The following is a 21,501-nucleotide window of genomic DNA, read 5'->3' as shown; positions in this document are numbered from 1 at the left end:
GTTTGGCACATTTTCACAACCATTTACTAGTGTTCTTCAAAAAAACATTTACCTTTCAATTTGTTTTTGCATTTTCTTGACATTCTTTTATCTTCTATGAAGAACACTTGAAGCAACAATTCGAGATCTCAGTTTTTATAGATGATCATTTATTTTCATGTGATTTCTTATATCCATAAAGTACTATAGGCATGATATTTGCAAACAAGAGTGCATGCAAATTACAACTGATTTGGTGTACATGAAAACTAAGACTGATTCAGTGACGGTGATGGCATCCTTTGAACTAGATTTAAGTCTATAGCATTTACTGCTTCTGCAGCACAGTTCCACTCACATAAAACGTGAGGGGTGATTGTAAGTAAAATTCAAGGAGTTATGGTATTTGTTATTAGCTCGGCTCATTATCTTCAAGACCTATGAGCACATGTAAACTTGACATACCTACAGTCTAGGACTCTAGGGTCATTCAGGAACAGATACAACAATTTCTAAATACCTTCAGAGCTATCTCCTTACCTATTAAGTTACTATGATCAAATTTACGTGTAACTGTTGCTCACTTATTCCACTTTCCTGACCTTTAACAAAAACACGTTTAGGCTTTTGTGTGTGGGCTGTTTGACTCTGCTTGTACATTAATAAACATACTGCATATCCTGCAAATAATTATTCTTTTACCTGTATATTTTCTTTTCGCCTTTTTCATTATATTTATTTTCATTTCAACGTGTAATGTGTGTTGACTCGTTTCGCTGCAGGTGATTGGCTATTGACTTGGGCAAAGGGACACTACTCTAGTATTCCGTGACCTGGGTGCAGACATGAACATGAAATTTTGTGTTTGCTTGCGTTGTTATTTTGGGGAAAAATGTCTGACCGTGATGGGCAGCGTTTCATCGTTTAATGAGAGAGATGTAGCTGTCTTTCCATTCACGGGCTTTTTCTTCTCTCTTTAGTACCCTCGAATGAATAAGTGAAATGCTGCCTCATGATGCTGATCATATTGTACCATGGTGTCTATACACAACGAAACAAAAAAAGATTCGGATTGCATTATTTGCTTCCCAATATCACACCTAGACTAGCAGGAGTTTTCGAAAATGCCGCCATGTGCAGGAAGTGACGAGTGCAGAGTATAAATGGCGTCGTGTGGAGAGTGATGAGCAGTATTTATGTTGCAGCAACAATGATTTCGGGCAAGAGAAAGCCCACAGGAATAGAATGTGCTGTTAGTGATTGTACTCTACGAAATTCAGATGGGGTGAGTTTGTATACGTTTCCAAAGGACATGCGGTTCAGGCGTCAGTGGGTCAACTTCGTACGAACCAACAGAGCGAATTTCATCCCATCCACCTACTCGAGAATTTGCTCCATGCACTTCGCTTCCGACTGTTATCCAGCGACCTACGCAATACAAGAGAGTCTGGGCTTTACAGTGAAGCGTAAACTTCTTCTCCCTACCGCCGTACCGACTATACAGAAACACGAATTCTCCAAGCCAACGCCACGGAAGCTAAATGATGAAATCCTTCGCATGAATGCAAATTCGGTGATACCTGGAATATCACTCCCTTTACCTTTTGCCATGGCATCATTCACACACACACCAGACACCTCTGTGAACGCTCTGCTCACAGGTGGACTCAACACTGCGAGTTACTGTGCAACAGCACCTCATGAGGGAGTGATGAAAACAGTTGCAACAGCAATACGAGGAGCACATACAATACGACAGCTTGTAAGTAAACAAACGATCACAAATTCATTGCCTCCTGTTTACAGGCCTCTGACAAAAGATGTATTTTATGATTTTATAATAAATATAAAATCTCGTTTTGATAATATTTTTAATCATCATAAGTCCATGTTAGTGTAGGGATGATATTTGGTTTGATCGATAACATAATCTATGACTTCAACACCAAATCGCAAACACAAAGCCATGCAGTTATTGACATATAATTAACTGCTTTGTCTCACTTGTCACATACCCCAACCTCCCCGCAAAGGGTAAGCGCGTTTGTATGTTACACCCCTTGATGGTGCTGCTGTAGGTGGTGTTCTTACTTGAGGTCTAAGATAGTATGGAGGAGATCAGTTAGGTGCATGCAAACATCACCGAGATCGGGGAATTCCGTAAACACGTACGAGATCAGAGTTCAGTCCCTTTGCTCCTCCATGCTGTTTTTCCGTCATGCTCAAGGCTAAGAGACGGCCTGGTGGCGATTTTTGCAGTGCAGTTAACTGCAGAAATGCCCGACAGAAAGAAACCTGCAAAGAGCTGTCATTTTTCCGATTTCCATCTGATGAGGAAAGGTGAGTGTAATATTTTATTTACATATTTTAACAATGCAGTATTTCATTTAATCGACATACATATACACAAGCGTGGATGAGATGATGAGAAAGATGTAAAGATGGTACCGAAAATTGTAGCACAGTTAAATGTACAATATGCGGGTCACAGGTCATTTCACGCCACATCAAAAGTCAATTCGTTTGAGCTTAATTTGTGCATTTCGCTCCAAGACCGAAAGTCAAATATCGTCACTAACCCAAAAGATGAACCGATTACTGATGAAACAAGCAGCTATTACAAATATACAAGTAACAGTAAGATGATGACAAAATTACAGAGGAAAAACCACATTTGCATGCCACTATTGTAAGATACGTTCTCTTTGTGCGTATTGGCAAGCGACCATGTTTTTGTTTAGTGAAATGGTGGCTCCGTTTAAAATAGGCAGCTGAGCCTGCGTATCTGTATTGTTCGAACAACGTATGGCTCTTTCGTGATATTTGATGTAAATAGCTATTTGGGACGAAATGGACGTATAGCTGGGGCGAATCGGCTTTCGCTGTGGGACGAAATGACCGGTCCTCTAATGTGCGTCATTTGTTGACAGTTTAAAGAGTTCATCATGCATGCTTTATAGGAACTAAAAGTGTTGAGTTTTGTTGTTAATTGTTGTTTTTAAATCTCAGTCAGATTTAAAATTGGGAATGTATCTGTCAGTTGACATCAGTGATCAGGTTGGAGGATTGGTGAATATAAACTGAATGAGCAGACACATGCTAGAATTTTATCTTAAGAAAGTAAAGAGAGTACATATATTGTTCATCTTTCCTTTTGTGTATCTTTCTGTTGTTTTTTCGTTTTGAAAACAAGGGTTACCTGTGGTCACAATTTAATTTGACCCATGTCATGGAAACTTTTTGAAAATTCTTTATTTATATCTGCTTTGCTTGAGAAATATTGCAGGACACCAACAGTCAGTAAAATGAATGCAGTTAATAGTCATGCATTTTTAGGTCTGTGATAGAACATCAACTGTGATTTAAGCTGAGATAGTTTCAAGCTCCACAGCTGGTTCAAATGAATGATTATCATTGTTTCAGATGCAGAATTTGGGTTCAGAATAGCCGCCGTCTGGACTTAATAGGAAAAACTGCCAAAGTACTTTCTGTTGGAGGCTACCATTTGTGTAGCAAACACTTTGAATCTAATCAATTCAATGTCCCAGCAGAAAGAAAAAGATTAGTGTGGAATGCTGTTCCTACCCTCTTTGCTGTTTCTAACCCACTACCTCCAATTACCATTGAAAGAAAACCGAAGGCCAGATCTAGCACAAAAGTCCCTCAAAAGAAACTGTGCAGAGAAACTGATGCTGATGCAGGTACAGCTTAAAGCTATAAATTTTGGTGACATATAAATATATATGAGCTTATCGCAGCCCATGTGGGGTTTTGTTTTCGTTCTGATCATTTCTTTTCGTAATCTTAATATTCACTTTTTTGGTCAGTAAGCTGATTATTGAAATGTGTAGAGAAATATGTAAATGATATCAAAGCAATAGGTTATGTGTTCAAAAGATAGATATAGCTCTCTGTGATATAAAATTAAATGAGAAAATGAATATTGTGCTTTATACCATGTAGTGACTAGTCTGGAACAGTATTCCGATTTTATTTTTGTACAGAGAAAAGGCAAGATATGCTGCCAACAACTACTGAAGAACCTGACAAACCAGAACCTAGCAGCCTTTGCCCAGTACAAAAACAGGTGTTATCTAAAAAGTTTAAGAGTGCTCCGAACAAAGTGTACTATCAGAATCATACTAAGCTTACAACAACAAATGTTTAAAAAAAAAAGCCAGAACAAAACTAGTATTTTAAAGTGCATCTGAAGACATTTCATCAAGTAAACTAGGAAAAACGTAGAAAAGTATCAAACTACATTGAACAATAAAACAGTGTACATACCCAAACAACAAGACAAGTTGCATGATAATAAATACTCTTGTGTGAAACAGTGTGATTTGTGAAGGTCACTAGTAGTAAATGTGCAACTAGTGCTTTGCCAACCTAAAGACGATAACTCTTTACAACACAAAATGTTTAAGGAAGTTGAGTGAGTGGTCTTTATAATATATCATCTTTGATGCATGTGTGATAGGTAAGGTAAAGATAAAGGTCATCCCCATAACTTTTTCAGGTTGTTGGAGGGGGTGGGTGGGCGTTAGAGGCCTCGCTTTTCTCAGGGCCAGTTTTGCATGAGGATGGTGCCCATCTCCTCTCCCTGGCTGCCTTACCTTCCCCAACACTTTTATGGAATCAGGTACCCATTCCTGCCAGCTGGGTCGATTGGGGGAAGTTTGCTACTGTAATCGGATATCGAACCTGTGCATTTTCAGTTCAGACACTAGTGCTTTAACCAGTCGGCTATCTGCTTCCACGTGTGCCTTAACAATCCTTAAAAGATGATGTTTATGGCTGCAACAACCCTGGTGGTTGTCTCTTTCCAACCAATCCCATACAGCAAATACAGTGACTGCATATATTCAAACAAGAGAACAAGTTTAAACTGACAGCAAACAGTCGTGTGTTCCAGCCATTTTCTTCCTGGTGGTTACATGGGTGGACCTACAACTCTGGGTGAGAAAAGATGGTTTTAGATACTTAGAAATGAGACCTCATTTATTTCATAATGTACATTCATTGTATAAACATTGACCATAGTGACAAAGTATGTGTTTCTTTTCATTTATGTGAACACAATTGACATCAGAAGTAAGGATTTAGTGAGTTACAATCAATTTGGATTTTAAATGTCTTGGGTACAAAGGCATTTTGGGAGGTCAAGACATAAAACCTGAAAAGGGGGTGAAGGGTACATTATCCCCCTTTCTTATGCTTGGATATACAAGTTATGACATTCATAGGCCTACCAAATTGCATTAGTATCATGTTTTATAAGTTTTTATATTGCATTCCAAAAAAAAAGTCTTTCAACCAGTAAGATATTCAGCTGTATGTGCACAATTGAACAGAGTGACATAACAATGTAATGTGCATAACATTTAATTAATGGGTATGCATAAAGTGTAAGTGGACTTTGTGTGTCTTCTGGTACACAATTTAATGTACCAAAACATGTTTATATAAAATATAATTCATTGTTTCATTGCAGTAGGAACGATGAGGAAGGGGAAATGTCTTGAGCCAGAAGCAGTTCCTAGTCTTTCCAAGGCCCATGCTAATGTTTGAGACAACTATCAGAAATGGACTGTAACATGATGATGATGATGATGATGATGTAGTTTTATAGCGCGCCAGTATCCGCATCACAAAGATGCGCTCAATGCGCGGTGATCCCAGCAGCCACCAAACTGCAGGTCAAATGAAAACTTCAAAAAAGTTTAAACAAGTGAGTCTTCAGATTTTTCTTGAAAGATCCAATACTATCAGACTCCTTGGTCGAGAGGGGAAGCGAGTTCCACAAAAGCGGGGCTACATTGGAGAAGGATCTGAAACCCGCAGTCTTCTTATTAGCATTCCCTGACTGAACACTCGGTCGTTCAAGTCTGAAGTGTGCTGCTGAACGAAGGTTCCGCTGGGGTTGGTAACAGCGAATGAGTTCTTGCAGATAGGCAGGCGCAAGGTCGTGAAGACAGCCATAGGTTAAGGTTAACAATTTATGCTCAATTCGCTTCTCCACAGGAAGCCAATGTAGGTCACGAAGTACAGGAGTAATATGGTCAGTTGTTTTCTTTCCTGCAACTATCCTCGCAGCCGTATTTTGCACTCGCTGTAGCCTCGACAACTCGCTCTTTGAAATCCCCCAGAGGCAGCTGTTGGCATAGTCTAATGTAGAACCGATCAGGGACACAGCAACTGCATTTGCAGTCTTCTTATTAAGACTGGGTCGGAGTCGTCCAAGAGTGCGGATATGGAAATAACATGCCTTGACTACAGAACTGACATGATCAGACATAGTTAGAAGATTGTCAACATAGAGTCCAAGGTTCCGTACGGAGCTGGAGAGAGGAATTCTAGCTTGACCCACTTGGATGGAGTCTAGAGAGACTTTACTAAGGCTAAGCTTGGAACCACATAGCATCGCCTCTGTCTTCTCATCATTAAGCTTGAGTTTATTCCTCAGCATCCATGACTTGACCTCTAAGCAACAATCTTCTACAGCACAAACTGCCTCACGCACCGACTCACTGTCAGTACTAAATGAAAAATAGAGTTCAGTGTCATCTGCAAACATCTTACGGTTCACATTATGCTTCTCAATGAGAGGACCAAGCTGAGATGTGTAAATAGAAAATAGAACCGGGCCCAAAACAGAGCCCTGCGGACACCGCACAGCAGTGGAACTGTCACTGAAGAAGCTTGATTGACCATCACCCTTTGTGTGCGATCACTGAGGTAGGAATGGAACCACTGCAAGGCGGAACCACCAATGCCCACCTCCATTTGGAGACGAGTCAGTAGAGTGGAGTGATCAATGACATCGAAGGCCGCACTCAGATCAAGGAGGACCACAAGAGTCACTTTCCCTGCATCCGCACTGCACAGAAGATCGTTCATAAGACGCAGAAGGGCTGTCTCACAGCTGTGCTTGGGTCTATACGCCGACTGGAATTTATCCAATAAGCTGTAGCGGTCCAGGTGGAATGTCAACTGCTGAGCAACGACACGCTCCACAAGTTTCGAAACAAAAGGCAAATTCGAAACAGGTCTATAGTTTTTACACAAGCTAGGGTCCAAGTTGTGCTTCTTTAAGATAGGCTTGATCACAGCTGTTTTAAATTGTCTGGGTACAGAGGCAGAGAAAAGGCTAGCATTGACTATGCGAACTAGTACAGGAAGTAGAATGTCAAGGTGCTGGAGAAGAACACTAGTGGGGATAGGATCATCCACAGACGTGGTTGGGCGACAACGCCAAACTAATTTCAATAGTTCATCCTCTGTCACTGGTTGAAAGTTAGAGAGGGGCATGCCACAAAACAAGTCACTGGTTTGCTCCACAGTAGCAACCGAGTCACTGAAGCTGTCCATGATGGTCTTTATCTTGTCTTCAAAGTAAGCACTTAGTGTACTGGCAGCGATCTGATCATCCATCTCTGGAAGAACAGGCTGAGTCACATCTTTACCCAGGAGACCATTCACAACTGCGAACATCTTGCGAGAATCAGAAACTGCAGAGCTTAGAATATTCATAACATACCGCGACCTAGCTTTGACAATGATGGCTGAACACTGGCTCCTTGTATGGCGATAAATCTGACGATCCACCTCCAGTCTACTCTTGCGCCATTTGCGCTCCGCCTGACGCCTGACCTTCTTGGCTCGGCGTACCTCTGGAGTAAACCACGCAGTATCAGGACGCTCAGTAATGCACCTCTTTTTCACAGGCGCAAACTTGTCAAGAAGAGCAGTCAGGGTGCTGTTGTACAGAGCCACAAGCTCATCCACATTGTCAGGAGGGGAGACCAGGAGAGCAGAACGCTGAAGTTCAGTACGAAAAGAATCAGAATCCATGCCCCGCACATTTCTAGTGTACACAGTCTTTCTCGGTAAGCCAGGCCTTGACATGCTGGTAGTAAACAACACAAGAAAATGATCCGAAAGTTGCAAGTCTTCTACAACAATAGACCTAACAGTGTGATGGCCGGGTCTCGCAATAACCCAGTCCAAGGTGTGACCCTTACAGTGGGTAGGGGAGTTGACATGTTGAACAAGATCAAGGGAATCCAACAGCTGACAAAGTCTCTTCGTATCAGGGTCAGATGGCACATCAAAATGAAGATTCACATCTCCAAGAATTAACAAGTATTTGTTGGCAGCAGCGAGGTTGGAGACCAGGGGAATAAACTCTTCACAGAACGCTGAATTAGTCACTTTGTTATTTCTAGAGTAAGGAGGGCGATATAGAAGCAAGACATGAAACGTCGGTGAACCACGAGTGAGGGCAAAACTGAGTGACTCAAAAGTCTTGAACGTTTCTGACACCAACGGCCTCAGAAGCACGGATTTCTTGTATACAGCAGCAATCCCACCACCACATCTATCTCCAGACCTGGGATTGTGAATGAACGAATATCCCACAGGAGTGATTTGCCTAATAACAAATTCATCTCCAGCCTCCCTAAGCCACGTCTCAGTGAGCAACAGCAAATCCAGTGACTTGTCAATAATCATATCGTGAATGTCCACAGCCTTCCTGACGACCGACTGGGCGTTGAGAAGGCCACATAACAATTGAGTCTGAACTATCTGACTCTCAGACGAACTTGTAATATCGAGCGTTTCTGATGTAAGGGGGTCAACACTAGACCCATCTTCATTCACAATAGACGTACAGTGAGGGGACAGGTCTGTAAACTGGAAAGGCAGATGACAAAGGCAGACTAGCAGTTGGTAGCACAATTTGTTGTGGTTCGTGGCACAGTGACTAAAGAACTTGTCCCCATGACAGTGAGAACTGGGAGTCTTTAGGTTCTCTCATCTTAAATACCCTCTATTTAAAACAAAAATTGAGATGCAGTGATTGTTGTGCCACAGCATTTATGTTAAATATGCATCTTTCTCCTTCTCTCCTTTCTTCTCATGTTAATTAGAGTGAACATTACCTGTTGCTTGAGATTGTAACAGCAACTTGACTAATGATTACTGTGATAGGAGATGGGAAAACTATGACTAGACGAAGTGCTCACAATTAGCAAGATGTGTAACAGATAAGTGAGCAATTATACTCAAACATGCATCCTTGTTAAAAAATCCCCTAAGAGGTGGAAAGATGTGACAGAATTCTAAAATTGGTCATCAAAACAAAACTCTTCTTTGTTTTAAGATATTCCATTAGGCTGATCACCTCTGTCATTGGTGGTAAAGTTGATATTCTCCCTTCACCCTTGTTTTTCCTTCCACGTAATCACTTTATGACAAAACATCTACTTTTGTTCAGAAAAGATCAATTATGCTAAAAGAATTATTTGTAACATCATTGTGTTTAAGTATGGATGTGTATAGGTGGACCGATGACTGTCTTCCAAGACTGACGCTGGGCCTCTTGCAAAATTCTCCACTGTTAGTCTCGGCAAACTAAAAGATCATCAGACTTCCAGAAGATCAACGCCAAAATGGAATTCAACAAGACTTTTGATGTCAGCATTATAATTACCTTCAATGTATGGCTTTCTTGCATTATTAACCAATTGCTTATTTGCTTTATTAATCTGAAATCTTTCTTATGGAATGATAAATAGTATGAGTATTTGTACTATATATATAGTATGTTTAATAATTTTAGAAGACAAATTTAATGTCTATATATGCACTTTTCTTCGAAGTTCCATGAGCAAATTTTGGTTCTCAGTGGATTGAGACCTATACAGCTCTGTGATTGAAGCCTTTGTCTGAGCAGGCTATAGCATGAATGAGAGCCGCTTGACACGAGTCTTGCTCTTTCAATATGCCTGCCTGCAGAAGCGAACAAGAAATCTTGAACCAAGACATTTGACACTTGCACAGTGGCATCCTGCCAAGCAGAAATATGAACTACCTCTTAACTGTTTATATGTTGTTGTTACTCTCGCAGACTCTGCTTACATAGCCATTGTGGTCATTCATTAAACTATGAACATGGCTTAACTCAGAAACTTTTTGCAGACAAGCCTTGTTCTGGTAGTTAACTGAAACAAATCATTTACAAGCAGTCCAGTCCATTAAGACAAGTTTGTGGTCTAACATATTTTGACCTTTAGCTTGACTCACGGTAAGATGCCTTTCACTCATCCAGTAAATTTTGTGCCTTTGAATGCAGTCTAAAAACAAATGTTTCCAATTGATACCAGGATGACAAAGAAGTCAATAATTAGTAATATGAGACATACTGGTGATTGCCAGCTTTTCTAGTATGATGTATATCACCAGTAGTAATTTTTATTATTAAATCATACTTTCACATGGTGTGCAGACATTTTTCTGATCTTTAAAGTAAAACAAGATTGGCTTGTCATTTTGCAGAAGGTGCTTTATAATTGATAATATATAAAAATTATGTCACAACACTTGCATATTTAATGTGATTATTTGCATTTATTTCTGTTAACACAAGCAACATTTTCTATGAACTTTAGTAATAAAGTTAAATGACATCTTGAAATTGTGTGTTATTAGTGTTATGCACATGTATCTGTTCACAACGTGAGTGCAAATAGAAAAAAATTCTATATGGTCAAGCTGTTGTCTATGTACATGTTCCCTGTATCATAACTTTACAAACCCATGTTTAATGAGTAAACAAATCATAACCATGAACACATAATTTATTACGATATTACTGTAATTTATTTATCTCCATTTGTCTCTCTGATTTTGTAAGAGGTTATCCTAAGTTTTCATGTAGATTAATGTGTCTCCAGTTTCTTGGTGTGTATGTACATCAATCAGTTTTTATTTTTATGTTGCATTTATTTTTAAACTTAAATCTTTGATGCATATATATGTTCACCCTACTTTAATCATAGGCTACAATCCCAAGTGTACATTGAAAGCAAGCCCCTCTCTGTCTTGCTTTTACATTCACATAAAAACAAAGATATATGTGAAAGATATTTTAATGGCAGTGTCGAGTGTTCAGTTACAGCTGATACAACTAAAAAAAACTATATAATATTTAAATTATACTGTATTTGTGGTTAGTCACATTTTAATTATACATATATTTAAAGCATTTGAACTAAGTGTCGTAAGGGGCGGTACTCTGCTAAGAGGAGTTGCTTCCCTTGTATGGCAAGCGTTTTCAATACGGTACCGAGTTGATAAAAACAGCGATCACCCTCAAAAGCCGCTGCTTGCGAAAATGCCGGAAGTGACGATCGTATGGTGTGAGGCCAATCACTTGCTTTCAATACAAAATATGTCTGAGCGAGGGTTTGCCGACACTTGCGATGCAGAAAATGTTTCTCAAAAGCGCAACCGTACGGGAAAGACTTGTGCTGTTGCCGAGTGTACGGGAAGGAATTCGGACGGCATCAGCATTCATTCGTTCCCATCGGATCCGTCGCTGAGAAAACAGTGGGTGCAGTTTGTTCGTGTGTGTAGGGCAGACTTCACGACACCGACTCGTAACTCAGTTGTATGTGAACGACACTTTGCACCAGAATGCTACCCGGTGACTTACAGACTGATGAAACAAGAGGGTTTCGTGGTAAGGAAAAAGGATCTTATTCCAGGATCGGTACCCACAATACAAAAGCATGCTTTTTCTCATTCATCTCGTCAGCTTCAGCACAAAGCTCCAACTTCCTGTGCTGACAGCATCGTACCTATCCCGTCTGTGACAACTGTAACCAGTAATTCAACTCCCGTCGTCACCAGCACTGTCATTCTCCAGAAAACACTTGCCAGATTGTACCAACTGCCTGGCATAATAAAACCAAGGGGAGCATATGTGAAACGAGAGCACCAGGGAGTAAGTTCACTAATACAAACAAGCAAGCAATGTTTATTACTCATACTTATTCCAAAATCATATGCTCTTACAAATATTCATGTCATGCATATACATTATATATATAAATATAATACATAGCACATACTCAGAATCAATGATAATTATTTTTTTGCTTTTGGCCACATCTGCCACAATAGGTCAACAGGTTGCAAGACCTATCTTCAGATGAGCATTTAGAACACATTGTCTTTTATATAGGGTTGGTATGTCTCTGTCATGCTGCTGGGCCCAGTCCCAACAAGCTTAGTATGATGAGTGCTGACCATTCTCAGCAATGTCCATTCTCTTTTCTCTTGTCTCCTGTGATCTGTTCTAGAGGAGTTCCTTGGTCTCCCATTGTTGTAGAGTTTTCTGGGAGCTGGCTGCCTTTGGTCAGGCGATCTGCAAGTTTATTGCGTTAAGTCCACACTGGACTTAAACACACTGGATGTGGGCTATTTTCATAGTTTGTTCAAGCTTTGTCTGGCTTGTCATTTTATTGCAGTTAATTAACCATTAACTTTGCCAGAAATGAGGGAAGGCTGCGAAATGTCCACAGAGGATCATGCTTATTCTCAGCCTTTAAGAAGAGTAATGGAATTATACTTGGCGCCATCCCTTATAAGAGTACATAACCAAGTAGGTGTGTGGCTATGGATGTTTTCATGTGTGCACAAGTGCACATAAGAATATTTAAAGCTACACTGATTCTTTTTTTATCAGGTATACTTTATTTAATTACTCCATAAAATCTTGATTTTGTCAAAGGCAGACCTCTGTATGCTTTTGTACAAATGCTTTGTATAATGCAAATTGTTCGTTCAGAATGTTTTATCCATAATAATAAACAGTATGCATAGATGAGATATTATGTATTTTGTTTCTTTGCAAGTGTGAATCTCAGTCCAGTAGAGTTTTACTACCCTGCTTAAAATATTATCCCATGTAACCTTCCCAGTTGCAGAAAGCCAGCATGCAGAATTCTGAATAATAAAATTGTGACTATTATTGACAAGGATTTCATAATAACCTGTGCTAGTACATTAATGTTTATGTGACTCACCTAATGTGTTGGTCTGCATTGACGTTCTCCATGATCCCAGCATATCTTGACTGAGCTCCACTAAGCAAATGTGAATTGTTGGTGAAATATGTTTGAACCCAATATAGAAGGAATTAACAGATAAAGGAAAACAACTTAGAGGTAAAAATACAGTCTTCAAAATTCAATAATCATTCAGCTTAAATTTACAGTAGTTCTAATCAAATATTCAAATATTTACATTTCTTCAAAAACTTAACACAAAACTGACTCGGACACCCCAACAGGTTTTCAGGTAAATTGATTTACACTTTTAACAAGTCTTGTCAGGACTTCACAGCACAGCATTGAGGAAAATTCAGGTTTTTACCTGGTCAAGGACAAAACAGCAGCAGAAATCACTTCTCCTTTCTCAGCTCTGAGGGTAGTAGAGCCTCAGTGACACAGTCACATCAAAGAAAAAGCGTCCATCATGAGATGCTCACTCCTCTGCAAATTAGTCACCATCCATGCACTTTTTCAATTTCTCATTGATATTTAGGAGGGTTAGGAGAATAGCTGATTTTTGATAATTGTATTATATGCATTTTTTTTTTTTTTGCACTTGCTTTAGTGTTTGTGCATGGGTTAAAGGGATAATTAGGCGTGGGTGCATGGTTGTTGTGTATAAAGTAAGGTGGTAGTAAATAAAAATGAAATGTCTATGTACAGGTAAAGCCTGCTCCCTGTTAATCTCAAATGTTTTATTTTGGGAGAAATATGATATGGTTTAAAGGCTTCATATTCACAAGTCATCTTCTTCACATGTGAAAAGAGTTTGATTCAATATAGTGGTTTGGTTTCTTTTTCGTTTTTTAATATTTCAACACTTCATGATGTCCACAATGTAAAATGCCATGAGCACAGGTATTGTTGCTTAAGACACTAGAATGACAGAGCAGATTGTGAAATTGTAATGCATAATGTTTTTAAAAAAACAATTAAATGATGTTGGGTCAATACATGACCAACCTTATACTACAAAGGTTCCCTAGCCTGACTGTAATATGACAAACGTACGCTTGTATACACACGATGTATTCCACACACACAATACAATTCTTGATGGCCTTATATTACTTAGCTTCCCTAGCCTGACAAAATATTTGAAAAAATTATTTGTATGGTCTTATTTTATTATTATTCTTGCAGCTCTCAAAAACTGAAAGAAAAGCTGAGAAGAACTTGGAGCTGTCCATTGAACAACGTAACAGGACAAACAACCCTTCCTTTCCTGTGAAAAATAATGGACCAGTTAGAAGGAAGAAACTTAAGCTATTACCAATGTAAGTCCAATGCTGTAAACGACATGTAAAATTATAACGTCGTTAATGCTTAAAATAATTATTTATTGCATATTTTTTACTCTTTAGCGTGTGGAGAACATGGAGACAAAAGATGGATGTTCGCAATACTTGTGTATGTATGTTTGCAGGGTTCCACTTTAAATAGGAAAAGATATTTTAACAAAATAGAAAAGAAATATATCAGTTATTTTCAGAGCTGCATAATTATTCTCTTTTTAATCACCACATACTTCAATACACTTCTGCCAACAATGCACAAGTTTTTAAATCCATTCTTTAAAAAAAAAAAAGCCATTTCCTCACTAAAGACTTCACCTCTTTATCACAGTGAAAGCACTGATCTGTCAAATGTTCTTTTAGTTTTAAGTGGATGTAGCAACACTGAAAAGTCCAGGCATTAAATTGCATCTCTTGTCTGCACTTGTGTGAACTCTGGCGTTGTTATGTTGAAGAATTGTTTTATTACTTATTCCGATCCATTTGATTCTGCATTTTTAATGCATGTGTTTCAATGTTTTTCCATTTATTGGATTTTTTTTTTTTTCAAGAAGCTCTGCGAGAGCAACACATTTAAAATTCAAACAACCAACATGACCTTCCCAGCCAAGACCAAAGTTTTTAACCAAATGTCTGAACACTTCCATTTAATAATAATCGATGAGATTCTATTGCATGGGTCCCTAGCCAAAGCCTGGCTCACTGCCTAACAAACAAAAATACAATGTGGCTTTCTCATTGCAGTTAATTTTTGTTATAAACCAAGATGTTGATCTAGTACAGCTAAAATCTACAGGTCATAAAAGTGATGCTTCTTCCGTGGCGAGGTTAATTAAAAATGTCGCTGAGTATTGTCATCATGATAATTCATCATAGCTTTTCCATGCAATAATTTAAACAAACTTTTTTACAGGGTTCCAGAACGTGAGGATGACATACCTGAAATTTCCCGTCAAATAATAAAAGTAGAAGAAAATTCAGATGTTGGTAAGTAGCTGATAGACTGCCATATCATGTGATGTGAAAACTGAGTTAGCAAACCATTTTTACATCTGATTTTCTGGAGTTCCTTTCATGAAAATGTAGTTGCAAGGAGGTGAGAAGACACCTATGTGTCAAATAGGTCTAATGCATCTACTCAAATTCTTGGTCCACCATAGACAGTTGATGAGCTTCAGTCTGCTTTTTTTTCTCCTCTCTGTGCTTTGTATCAAACATGAGAAATTAAACAAATAATTTTTCCCCCTTATCTGGACTCACTGTTTAGACTTCTTTGCCCCTTTCTCATTTGAAGTTTTCAGATCTGCCCTCAAAACCTTTCTCTTTAAGAAATATCTTTCATAATCACTTGTACTGTTCATTCTTAATGATCTTCATCTGTGTACTTAGTTCATGTTCATAGTGTCATCTGTTTGTTGACGCGTGTTTTTCTCACATGGTTAACTGTCAGTCTGTAGTGTTTTGTGTGAACTATTATCAACTAAAGAAAATGGGCTTTACAGATTCAATTATTATTCTGATGAGGAAAACAACATTCTTCTAAGGGTACTCTTTACAACACAGTCTAGTTTCATGTTAAATGCTTGTCACCACTACAGCGAGAATTAACCATTCCTAGACTCACATCTTTTTCTTGGATATGTTGATCTCCCTCTGCTGTGATAATGTAAACTGTTAACAGTGTAAATTACTGACCTTTTTGCCATGATACATCTCTGGTTGCTGGCTGAGCATGAAACATCTATAATCTCCATCCCCCAACATTTTTGGCAAAATATTTTTTCAGCCTCTGACACCTCTATACTATTCTGCACTATTTGACTGATGATGTCACAATCAAGTTAGTTTTCTCCCTTCTTTTATGCCTGGACTACTGCAACTGCCTCCCTGTTGCTGCATTTCACACCTGTTCAGAGGTCACTATCACTGTACTCCTGATTACCTTTCTTCCTGTCTCACCTTCTAAACTCCACACACACTCTGGCTCCAGATTTCCACACAACAAATTATGCTCTTCTGGCAAACAAGCAAGCCTTTGTTACAGTAGACCCCTTTTTTTGGAACACTATTCCCTTGTCGCTCTGCCAGGCTGCTTCTTTAAGAAGTGTTAGCTGATATCAACTCACCTCTTTCAAATGACTCATGAACATCCCCACATCTTGAACTGCTTTGCAGGATCAGTGTCCTCGACAAGTCTTAAAAACTGTTTTGAATTTATTTTTTTGTGGAGAGGGTAGTTCTTTAAAATGAGTTTTCAAAAACAGCAACATGATAACTAAATTATTTTGCAAAATGTTTCAATCTGTGTTATCTTGGAAACCGTAAAATGACCAAAAGAAAAAAAATCTTTTAAATAGAACATGTTCATGCTCTCTTCATCTGCAGACCATCTCGATATGACTATATCACCTATCATATTCTCTCTTCATTGGGTGCCAGTTATGGATCGTATACCCCACAAACTTTCCACTTTCACTTACTCTGGTCTTCAGTACCCCTCTGAACTCACTCCCATCTGTATGTGTATGACTTCTTCACTCATCTGACAACACCAAGCCCCACTTGCTAAAACAAAGATGTATGAACATAGGTCTTTCTCCTACCAAGCCCCATCAACTTGGAACAGATTACCCATCAGCCTTCGACACTCTGACTCTTTTACCACTTTTAAGCCTAAACATAAGACACATCTTTTCAGAATGATGACTTCACTGTGACCCTGTCCTGATCCTGTATAAGGTGTCTGTAATTTACTTTGTGTATGAGTGGGTGTGCATTGCAGAAGTGAGTCTGTTAAATGTGAATATGGATACATGGTTGTTGATGATTTAATCTATATATTATTTATATAAAGCACTCTTAGCAAATCTTTGGAAAACCGCTATTTAAATCCTCATTATTATTATTTTCTCCCATTAAAGCAGTACACTCAGTTTTTGAACCCTAGAGCATGGCTCGTACACAGCAAAAGTGTTAAAAATAAATTTCAGGTTTCTTTTGGGATTATGCAAAAAAAAAAATGAAAGAGAGTTTCTAATGTGTAATAAAATATTTTTGCAGACTCAACATCTTCCATATCCTGTGAACAGGGTAATCAGCAGTATATGGTTGTTGCCATGGATGACTTGCTAAAGCCATACACCGTAATCCATCCTGCTGGGTCTAGCACAAATTTCCCAGGACCAGTAAGTCTGCAAAGAAAGGGAAATAATACAAGTGTCCGAAAACAGCTCCAGACATGGACCCCCACAGGTGACCGACAGTCAGCAGAATTTCATTGCACTATAGAGGTGAAACAAGAGGCCAGCAGTGATCAAGAAGAAGGGACTGAATGGACTGACCAGCTAGAGGATGGTGCTGTGAAGAAAGAGGCAGTAACAGAGCATTTGTCACCACGTTGTTGTCCTTCTCATAGGACTTCAAAACCCAAAAGAAAATTGAGTTGTAAGGCAGTGTTGCAACAACCAAGCTGTGAAGTGCAAAGTTCAAGCAAACAGGAGAATTCACAGCGTTCGAAGACTGACATTCAGGATCATCACATCAACATGATAAATCATGCTTTCATAAAGAAAGAACCTGAGGATTTTGAGATGAATGCTGAGCCTGTGGCACATATGGGTTGTCATAGCTCTAAGATTAAAACAAGAACAGAGATGTCAAAGCCTAGAAGTGAAGAACTAACTCTCTTGAACATGTTACCTTCTGATTCTGTTAAGAAGGAACCTCAAGACTTTGAAGCATTGTGGAATGTAGAGATGGTTACACCAAAAACTAACCAAAATGTTAAAACAAAAACTGAGACGGAGATATATCCTACAGGAATATACCACAATGTGCACTTTGCCAAGCTGAGGTCTGGAGTGTTCCCCAGTGACTCTGCAAAAGAAGTTTCTTGTGTTGGTGATGATTCTAAGTGTAGTTAAATCTTCTTATGCTTCCTATTACAAGGAGCTGTTTTATCCAAAGTATTTTGAGAACTATTTATTTGTATCAATGGTTGTTTTAAGACATTTTAAAAGAATCTGGACAATGTTAGTAGTCTCAGTAAATATGTCATCCCATACAAAAAGAGAGTGCATAACGTGTCTGTAATTTAAGTTCTGTATGAGTGAGCATATATTATAGGTGAGCCTGTTATATGCAAATTTGGGTGCATGGTTCTTGATGATTTAGTCTATGTATGATTTATGTATGTATGATATATAAGTACTCTGAGCAAATCTTTGGAAAGGCACTATATAAATCTTCAATATTAGTATTCTTTCAAAATTGTCAAATTGGGATGACCTTTTCTCTACATCAAGGGTGGGCAATTAATTTTCCCAAGGGGCCGGATGAGAAAGTGGAATGGTTCTAGAGGGCCGGATGAGAAACTGGGATGGTTCTAGAGGGCCGGACTAATATAGTTAACTCAGTTTTATCCAATACTGTATATATAGTATATTTACTGGTGGGCGGCCAGCGGGCGGGCCGGTCAGAGACAGGAGGCGGGCCGGATCCGGCCCGCGGGCCGGCGTTTGCCCAGGTCTGCTCTACATCATTAAAACCAATTTAGATATGTAGTTATTTCTCTATATATCACAGAAACATTCTAATCAGTTGAGCAGCAGCACACAGCCTCTTATTTGAACCATATTTACAAGTGCATAAAATTTTTCTTATAAATTATTAATAGGTTACTGCTTCTCATGAATGAGCATCTGTTTAGGGTTTGTTTGTTTTTTTTTTAAATTTAATATAATCAACAAATTGATCCGGATGGATGGAATATGTGGGCAAAGCATGCAGGCTCACATTTTGATACAGCATTTCTGCAACAGATTTGAACAAAGAATAATGCTGACAGGTTTTGTAGTTTTCTTTTTAATTAAAACTCATAAAAAACTGATTACATTCAGACCTACATTTCAAAAGCTAAGTTTTTTTAATACCTTTATATGTGCCACCTGTATTGAGTCCTGTCACTGTAATTAAAATTAAGGGTATAGCTAAAATATAAATGATGTATATTGTTGGAAATAAATGTTAAAATATAACTGGAGTTCAGCTGTAGTAGACATGATCATGAGAACACTTTACAAAATCTTTATTGTTGGTTTTTATTTTAATTTTTTTTTAACAAATCTCTTTTCTAATTAGTATCCTAATAACAGCAGTCATACTCAGTTTATCCTTAATATTGTTATGGGGATAAAGATTCTGTGGAAAACAATCATCTAGCTATATGATAACAACTATATATAGTGACCCTCTAGAGCCATTTCATGAATGAAACAACCGAAAGACAAATCTTTGAAACACTGAAGCAGAAAATTTCTTGCATTTTAATTCTGGATATCTTATTAACGAAAATAATGTGATCAACGTTCAGCAACTATTTCGCAGGGTCTCCTTTAGGAACAGAATATCAGGAAAGTTTCTTATCCAGAAGAGGTTTGATAAACTATATTGCAAGAGAAATACTTCTTGCTGTTATGATTTTCTGATTATGAGTGTGTTGACATCATGATTATATTCCTAGATAATTATTTTACTTCTGCTCTCATGAGAAAAATTGGGAATTCTTGTGTTATAATGAATGAATGCAAATTTGTATTCATTCATAGGCCGTTTGACAGTGTCTTAACTAAGGCAGAGACGTTATACGTCTATGACTAAGGTGACCAGACGTCCCGCTTTAGGCGGGACAGTCCCGATTTTGACCTCTTGTCCCGCCTGCTCATCGGGCGGGAAGCCCAATGTCCCGCTTTCTGGCTTTCTAGCAAATCCATCAAATGTCCCGGTTGTCTTTAAAAATCACTTTTTTCGGCGTTCTCTGACGGTGACGACACCATCATCGTCACGTGTCCCGCTTTCGACCCCGAAACGTCTGGTCACCTTAGTTTAGTCCATGTTACTCCGCGGGGAGCATATAGGGCCGCAAGTAACAACACTAGGATTAGCTTATGTGGAGAGATTTATAAGCACTTATGCAGGGATGGGCAAGCTACTTTTAATTTGTAGCCGGCTACGCTACAGCTACTTTTTTCAAAACGTAGCCAGCTACACTACAGCTACAATTTTCCAAAACGTAGTCAGCTACTTTGGGCTACTTTTAAAATGTAGCCAGCTTCTTTTGGCTACTTTTAAAAGCGTGATGTTATAACAAGTTAGCTGTAGTCAGCTGGCTGTAGCAACATACACAAACATCAAACATACACACTAAACACTATTACTTGCTTACACAAGAACTGGTTTTTATATACATTGACCTTTATTCTGATCTGAGACCACCAAAAACTCCATATTAACAACAAAATGCAAAGGTATAAAACAAACTTTTGACTTAGTGCTGATAATTTGTGAATACTGTTAAAACAAATCTACATGCTTTCAGTCCTCCATGGAATTGAACTTGACCAGAACTTTGGCCTCGAAGTTGCTGTCTGTTCCCCTAGTGCGCAGCTTTGTCATGATAAGTCCTGCCAGACTGAACTATCTCTCAACCGCAGCACTGCTTGGCAAGACGGTGTTGGTGCGCAGATAGAGTTGTTTGATCGTGGGCTATTTGTCCAGTTCACTGACATTCTGCGACAATCCAGACATCAGGAAGGTAGTTGTCTCAGGGGTGCCGGTAACTTCTTCATAAATGATGAAGTCTGCCTGTTCAGCTGAGCACTTGGTTGGGGATTGGACTGGCGTGTCCATCAATGCTGCCTCTGCAGTCAAGAGGGATCTGCATTTCTCACGCAGGGTTTGGTCCCCAGTCCACATCAACTTGCACCTGAAACAATAATATGCACAATAATTAATGCTTTGTTTAATTTCGTAAAAAAAAATTTTCTTATTGTTGTTTTTTAATTAATTTTATAAAATGTACTGGTTTTTATGTACTTATTTTAATTTGTAGGCAAGTGTCAAAAGACCAGTGACAGTGAATATTATGTTTTGTTTTTTTAATCAACACCCCCCTCCCCCCACCTCCCGTCAAAAGTTTATTTTTAAATTTATTTACGGATATTTGTATAGTGCTTATTCGCGTGTAATCTGAGCTCTAAGCGCTTCACATTCTTCTCATTCTCAAAAGAACAGTGACAGAGAGTAGCTTATAAATGAAGAAAAAATACACTGAAATAACGAAAACTCTCTCTCACCTTGGGTTCCACACAGTTGCAAGCAGGGTGTCTTGGTCCTCATAGGCATCAGCAAATCTGGTCTCCAACCCATTCAGGACAGCAGTAGCTAGGGGACCACAGATTTCTAGCTTGGACTTCTGTTGCTCGATGCAGATCTTGAGGGTGTTGAGCTGAGGCAGGTGTCCCAAGCCCACGCACTTCTCGACCTGC

At 38.8% G+C, this 21,501-nt stretch overlaps 1 protein-coding gene across 6 annotated transcripts; it reads left to right on the top strand.

Annotated features, from left to right (window-relative positions):
• The first annotated feature begins 808 nt into the window (after positions 1-808).
• On the top strand, positions 809-19,636 carry LOC112575462. Of its 6 annotated transcripts, none has more exons than XM_025257344.1 (7): positions 3,615-3,680; positions 3,984-4,938; positions 5,474-5,710; positions 9,325-11,506; positions 14,025-14,158; positions 15,090-15,163; positions 17,237-19,636. In XM_025257344.1, exons 4-7 carry the CDS (start codon positions 11,159-11,161, stop codon positions 18,097-18,099), a joined length of 1,419 nt encoding a protein of 472 aa, XP_025113129.1. In that variant the 5' UTR covers positions 3,615-3,680; positions 3,984-4,938; positions 5,474-5,710; positions 9,325-11,158; the 3' UTR covers positions 18,100-19,636. The 6 variants fall into 6 exon arrangements, with proteins under 6 accessions (XP_025113127.1, XP_025113128.1, XP_025113129.1 ...); XM_025257339.1 differs by having other exon boundaries at positions 9,325-11,770; XM_025257341.1 differs by lacking the exon at positions 3,615-3,680 and having other exon boundaries at positions 3,984-4,066; positions 4,499-4,938; positions 9,325-11,770.
• Positions 19,637-21,501: the final 1,865 nt, after the last annotated feature.

The sequence above is a fragment of the Pomacea canaliculata genome, linkage group LG11, assembly GCF_003073045.1.
Source record: "Pomacea canaliculata isolate SZHN2017 linkage group LG11, ASM307304v1, whole genome shotgun sequence".
Taxonomy (NCBI): Eukaryota; Metazoa; Mollusca; class Gastropoda; order Architaenioglossa; family Ampullariidae; genus Pomacea; species Pomacea canaliculata.
The sequence above is the reverse complement of the archived record's forward strand: the minus strand, read 5'-3'. Positions and strand labels throughout refer to the sequence as shown.